Raw genomic sequence first — 6956 nt, forward strand, 5'->3', positions numbered from 1 at the left:
AAGACCTCCAAGGTCCCTATGATTCTATAATATTATGATTCCGTGATTCTATGAACATGGAACGGGTAGAGTACTTTTAAAACTTTTTTTTTGCCTGAGATTTCCAAATCAGTCACGGTAGTTTTTGCAACAGAAATAAATCTAGGCAATGAAAGCTGTGAGGGCCAGCAACAGAATGCAATGTCAAACAAATACTGTAGGCACATTAAACCTAAGAATTTCTCAGCCAGGATTGAAGGAGAACACTCTGAAACTTCCCACATTCCGTCCTTCTGACTCAAGCTTCTCCGTTTCTTTTTTCCACAAACCTTCACGGAATTTCAAAGGCGAATTCCCGTGTTTAGGTTATCCTTGGAGGGGAAAATGACTCACCTTTTCACTGCCCTTCCTTGATGGAAAGGAGTGCTGGGCTGCCTGAAAAAGTCTCCAGCTCGTTCTGACTCCGGAAGGACAGACGCAACTCCAAGGGGGAAGATTTGTATAGGCAGACAATTCTGGGAATTGCAGATCCATCTGCCATTTGAAGGACATCTAGGTGGTTGTAAACAAAGGTCCTGCTCCGTGAAAGTGTGAGAAACAGAATAACAGAATTGGAAGAGACCTTGGAGGTCTTCTAGTCCAACCCCCTCAGGCAGGAGACACTAAACCAGGGGTAGGCAACCTTGGCTCTTTTATGACTCGTGGACTTCAACTTCCAGAATTCCTGAGCCAGCATGGCTCAGCTTGGAAACCTCTCCCTTTCCCCTCAGCATGGCTGGCTCAGGAATTCTGGGAGTTGAAGTCCACGAGTCATAAAAGAGCCAAGGTTGCCTACCCCTGCACTAAACAATTCCGGACAAATGGCCATCCAATCTCTTCTTAAAACCTCCAGTGATGGAGCACCCACAACTTCTGGAGGCAAGTTGTTCCAAAGGTTAATTGTTCTAACTGTCAGGAAGTTTCTCCTTAGCTCTAGGTTGCTTCTCTCCTTGATTAGTTTCCATCCATTGCTTCTTGTCCTGCCCTCTGGTGCTTTGGAAAATAGCTTGACTCCCTCTTCTTTGGGGCAGCCCCTGAGATATTGGAATGCTGCTATCATGTCCCCCCTCTTCCTTCTCTTCATTAGACTAGACATACCCAATTCCAGCAGCCGTTCGTCATATGTTTTAGCCTCCGGTCCCCTGATCATCTTTGTTGCTCTTCTCTGCCCTCTTTCCAGAGTCTCAACATTTTTTTGTGTAATGTGGTGACCAAAATTAGGTGCAGTATCCTTACTAAGGATTTATATAGTGGTACTAATACTTTGTGTGATTTTGATTCTGTGCCTCGGTTTATACCACCAAGGATTGTATTGGCTTTTTTGACTGCTGCTGCACACGGCTGGCTCCTGTTTAAATGATTGTCCACTAGGAGTCCAAAATCCCTCTCACAGTTACTGTTTTTGAGCCAGGTTTTGCCTAATCTGTATGTTTATCTTTGGTTTTCCTTGCCTAAAAGTAAAACTTTATTTTTCTCCGAACTGAATTTCATTTTGTTAGATAGGCATCAGGATAGATAGACGGACGGACGGACGGACGGACGGACGGACGGACGGACGGACGGACAGACAGACAGACAGACAGATAGACAGACAGACAGATAGATAGATAGATATTGATGGATGGATGGATGGATGAATGGAAAAATGATAGAGATAGATAGATAGATAGATAGATAGATAGATAGATAGATAGATAGATAGATAGATAGATAGATAGATAGATAGATAGATGATGGATGGATGGATGGATGGATGGATAGATAGATAGATAGATAGATAGATAGATAGATAGATAGATAGATAGATAGATAGATAGATAGATGGATGGATGGATGGATGGATGGATGGATGGATGGATGGATGGATGGATGGATAGATAGATAGATAGATAGATAGATAGATAGATAGATAGATAGATAGATAGATAGATAGATAGATAGATAGATAGATAGATGTAGGTAGGTAGGTAGGTAGGTAGGTAGGTAGGTAGATAGATAGATAGATAGATAGATAGATAGATAGATAGATAGATAGATAGATAGATGATGGATAGATAGATAGATAGATAGATAGATAGATAGATAATGATGATGGATGGATGGATGGATGGGTGGATGGAAAGATAGATAGATAGATAGATAGACAGACAGACAGACAGACAGACAGACAGACAGACAGACAGACAGACAGACAGACAGACAGACAAATATAGATTGATGGATGGATGGATAAATGATAGATAGACAGGCAGACAGACAGACAGAGACAGACAGATATAGATATGGATGGATAGAGATAGAGAGAAATACATAGATAGATAGATAGATAGATAGATAGATAGATAGATAGATAGATAGATAGATAGATAGATAGATAGATAGATAGATAGATAGATAGATAGATAGATAGACAGGAATTTCATTTTGTTAGAAACGGATCAGGGTGGAAAAACAATCTCCTCCTATCCAGTGGAGAGTCATCTTTAGGGCCTGCCAATCAGCCATTTGTTCTCCCTAGAGAAAAGAAGTCATCTTTGTAATGTAGTTGGAATGGAAAATGGAAATTCTGGCAAGAACTGACAACAATTCGGGTCATTTGGGAGCGTGCTAGGAAAATGTTAACATTTCTTGGTCCACTCACAGGCAGTGGCTACGGCTGCATTTCACAGAGAGGTCAACCGTTCCAATGTTTGCTCATCCGAAGTGCCTTTAGGGGTCCCAGTTGCAAAAGGACCTTCACCTCAATCCCATCATGCTTGCAGAGCCTCCATCTGGCTATGTGGAACTGGCTCAATTCCAACCGGCGGGCCTCCAAGTGGACGGTGGTCCTTAATGGATGGATCTCATGGCAGAAGTAAATGGATTTAATGGCCTCAGTTAAAAGCCCTGGATTAGAGAAGCTTTCAATCAGACGCTTTTATTAAATCAGGAAACTTTTCCAATTCCTTCTCGGAGGAATTGGAATCCGGAACCCAAGCAGTCCTCCTTCGTGCTAGGACCCACCATCCTCGCCTCCTCAAAGCCTTCCAACTTCTGATTATTATTATATTTTTAAAATTTGGCAAAAAAAGGAGGCTAAACTTGCCAGAGGTTATTAAACCACGGTAACCGCAATATATATATTAATATATCTTATATATCTCTCTATCTCTATCTCTCTCTCTATCTCTATATATCTATATCTATATCTATATCTATATCTGTCTGTGTCCATCCTTCCATCCATCTTTCATCTATCATCCGTCCGTCCGTCCGTCCGTCCGTCTATCTATCTATCTATCTATCTATCTATCTATCTATCTATCTATCTATCTATCTATCTATCTATCTATCTATCTATCTATCTATCTATCTATCTATCATCTCTTTATCTATCTGTGTCTGTCTATCTATCTATCTATCTATCTATCTATCTATCTATCTATCTATCTATCTATCTATCTATCTATCTATCTATCTATCTATCTATCTATCTATCTATCTATCTATCTATCTATCTCTAGCATTATATTCTAAGCCTATAAAAAAAGCTGGAGGAAGGAACAGAAGTTTGCAAAGTAACTGACGAACGTATACAAGGAGAACATGTTGATTAGATTAATAATAATAATAATAAAGTTGGAAGGGACCTTGGAGGTCATCAAGTCCAACCCCCTGCTCAGGCAGGTAACCCTATATCATTTCGGACAAATGGCTGTCCAATCTCTTCTTAAACACTTCCAGTGTTGGAGCATTCACCGCTTCTGGAGGCAGGTTGTTCCACTGGTTAATTGTCCTCACTGTCAGGAAGTTTCTCCTTAGTTCTAGGTTGCTTCTCTCCTTGATTAGTTTCCATCCGTTGCTTCTTGTCCTGCCTTCAGGAGCCTTGGAGAATAGCTTGACTCCCTCTTCTTTGGGGCAGCCCCTGAGATACTGGAAGACTGCTATCATGTCCCCACTCGTCCTTCTGTTCATTAAACTAGACATACCCAATTCCAGCAACTGTTCCTCATTTGTTTTAGCCTCCAGTCCCCTAATCATCTTTGTTGCTCTTCTCTACACTCGTTCTAGAGTCCCAACATCTTTTTTACATCGCAGTGACCAGATTGATTAGTCTGAAGTTAGATGATTAGATTGGGTTTTTATCTTGCCTAACTCAAAGTGGTCAATATACTTAATACACCTTCCTCCTATTTTTCCCACAACAACCACAACTTTGTGAGGTACGCTCAGCTGAGAGAGAAAAACTGGCCCAAAATCACCCAGTTAGCTTTCAAGACCAAGGCAGGACTAGAACTCCCTATCTCCTGGTGATTGGCCCAAAGGCACCCAGCTGGCTTTCATGGCTAAGGAAAGACTAGAACTCCCTGTCTCCTGGTGATTGGCCCACAAGCACCCAGCTGGCTTTCATGGCTAAGGAAAAACTAGAACTCCCTGTCTCCTGGTGATTGGCCCACAGGCACCCAGCTGGCTTTCATGGCTAAGGTGGGACTAGAACTCCCTGTCTCCGTGTGATCAGCTCACAGGCACCCAGCTGGCTTTCATGGCTAAGGAAAGACTAGAACTCACTGTCTCCTGGTGATCGGCTCACAGGCACCCAGCTGGCTTTCATGGCTAAGGCGGGACTAGAACTCCCTGTCTCCTGGTGATTGGCCCAAAGGCACCCAGCTGGCTTTCATGGCTAAGGAAAGACTAGAACTCACTGTCTCCTGGTGATTGGCTCACAAGCACCCAACTGGCTTTCATGGCCAAGGTGGGACTAGAACTCCCTGTCTCCTGGTGATTGGCTCAAAGTCATCCCGCTGGCTTTCATGGGTGTGGCAAACATCTTAGGAAGGACCCTTCCTGGTTTCTTAGGCTGTAAAAGAGATGGGGAGAAATGGACTTTGACCCTTGCAAGATTGACGTCAGCCTTGCGAGGTAGTCCAGGAAAAGAAGCATGCTCAGTGCTGCTAGCTCTGGCTTGATTATAAGGTTACATGAACAGAATCTTGCACCTTTCTTTCAAGGGCCAAGTTCCTCTCCTCCCTTGCCGTTTTCCTCCCTCCAGTTCCTACTCTCTCCCTGCCGCGTTTTTTCTTCCAGTCGAGGCTGTCCTTGCCGCCGGCTCACCGGGTGGTCTCCTTTCCTTTTCAGAGCTTTGTTCAAGACTCCTTCGGCGTTGGCCTTGAACCAGACCCAGCACTGCAAGCAGCTGGAAGGGCTGGTCGTTTCTCAAGTGCAGCTCTGTCGCAGCAACCTGGAGCTGATGCAGACTATTATCCAGGCTGCCCGGGAGGTCATCAAGACGTGCCGCCAGGCTTTTTCCGACATGCGGTGGAATTGCTCGTCCATTGAGCGTGCCCCGAATTACTTCCTGGATTTGGAGAGAGGTGAGCGGAAAGAAGGGGCGAATGTCTTCCCCGAGTTTTCTAGACGTTGAGAACGCACGCATGCAAAGCTCCATTCGTGCAAGTGGAGGGCACCCGTGCACGCTGCTCGCACAAATGGAGTCGTGCGCGCACGCACACATGCCCCTGCCCCTCGCCTGCCCCTCCTCTGCTCGGTGTGGGCCAGGCCTGGCCACCACGTGGGAAGGGTCGGGGCCCGCTGGCCTACAGCAGGGCTTTTCAACCAGTGGTACGGGTACCACCTGTGGTACATTGGCACCTGGCAGGTGGTACACGACCATCCTAAAAAAGTGGTAGCGGGGGAGGGGAATGAGCTGAACCGGTGGCAGCACCGCACAAGCCTGAGCGAGAGACGGCTGGAGCTGCAGGGCTGTCAGGGCTCAGCGGAAGCGCCAGGATCAGTGCCGCTTTCCAGCTGATCAGCACTTCTTTGGGGATGTCAGGGCTCAGCGGAAGCGCCAGGATCAGCGCCAGGATCCAGCTGGAGCTCGGCACTGATCCTGGTGCTTCTGCTGAGCCCAGAAGAAGCGCCGATCAGCTGGAATGTTGCAGCCTCTCCAGGGTCTTGTGATTTACATTGAGATGCTTGGCAACTGATTCATATTTATGACGGTCACAGTGTCCCAGGGTCATGTGAAGTGACCAAAACCTGCTGCAACCACCCAGCAGACGGGGGGAATAAAAACCAAACACCCCCCCACCCCACCCCCACTGCCAATCCTCAACAGAAATGCTCACAACAATGAAAACCTCGGACAGGAGGAAGAGCGCGGCCGGATGGGCAGGCAGGTGTCTTGCTCGGCTGTGGCTTGGGGGGCACTTTTTCAGTGCCCTTGTAACTTCGGTCACTAAGTGAACTGTTGTAAGTCGAGGACTACCTGTACTTTATCACTTTTTTCCTTTTTTGGGGGGGTCATCAAGTTTTTGACCCCTTGCTAGGCGACTGGTGGTACTCGGATGTTGCCATATCCTAAAAGTGGTACAATGAGTGAAAAGGTTGAAAAGCCCTGGCCTACAGAACGGTGTGTGATGTTGTCGGTCTCTTTTTCCCAGGTACCAGGGAGTCAGCTTTTGTGTACGCTCTCTCCGCTGCAGCCATCAGCCACACCATCGCCCGAGCCTGCACCACCGGGGAGCTCCCCGGCTGCTCCTGTGGTCCCATCCCAGGTGAGACACCTGGACCTGGGTATCGCTGGGGAGGATGTGCTGAGAACCTCAACTATGGTCTTGTCATGGGGTCCAAATTTTCAGATGCTCCCATGAAGATGAAAAAATCAGGATCACAAGCCAATAAGCTGATGCATCTGCACAACAGTGAAGTAGGGAGACAGGTAACCAATCCAAGAGGGTCCTTCTCATTATTGCAATCATCAACTGGGGTGTAACAAATTAGTAGTTTTGTGTAGTGGTTAAGGTGACTGGGAGTTCTAGTCCTGCCTTAGGCACGAAAGCCAGCTGGGGGGATTTGGGCCAAGCACCAGGCGACTGGGAGTTCTAGTCTCCCCCCTTAGGCACGAAAGCCAGCTGGGGGAATTTGGGCCAAGCACCAGGCGACTGGGAGTTCTAGTC

General features: G+C 46.4%; 1 protein-coding gene across 1 annotated transcript in view; it reads left to right on the forward strand.

The window, feature by feature from the left end:
- The first annotated feature begins 4876 nt into the window (after positions 1-4876).
- The window catches only part of LOC107301123 (protein Wnt-11-like), a 5402-nt gene continuing 3322 nt past the window's right edge, over positions 4877-6956 (forward strand). The window contains exons 1-3 of the mRNA XM_015830388.1: positions 4877-4917; positions 5134-5369; positions 6441-6718. Coding sequence (XP_015685874.1) covers positions 4877-4917; positions 5134-5369; positions 6441-6718 — 555 coding nt within the window. The remainder of the gene's footprint in view (positions 4918-5133; positions 5370-6440; positions 6719-6956) is intronic.

The sequence above is a fragment of the Protobothrops mucrosquamatus genome, unplaced genomic scaffold, assembly GCF_001527695.2.
Source record: "Protobothrops mucrosquamatus isolate PMUCROS unplaced genomic scaffold, P.Mucros_1.0 scaffold10136, whole genome shotgun sequence".
Taxonomy (NCBI): domain Eukaryota; kingdom Metazoa; phylum Chordata; class Lepidosauria; order Squamata; family Viperidae; genus Protobothrops; species Protobothrops mucrosquamatus.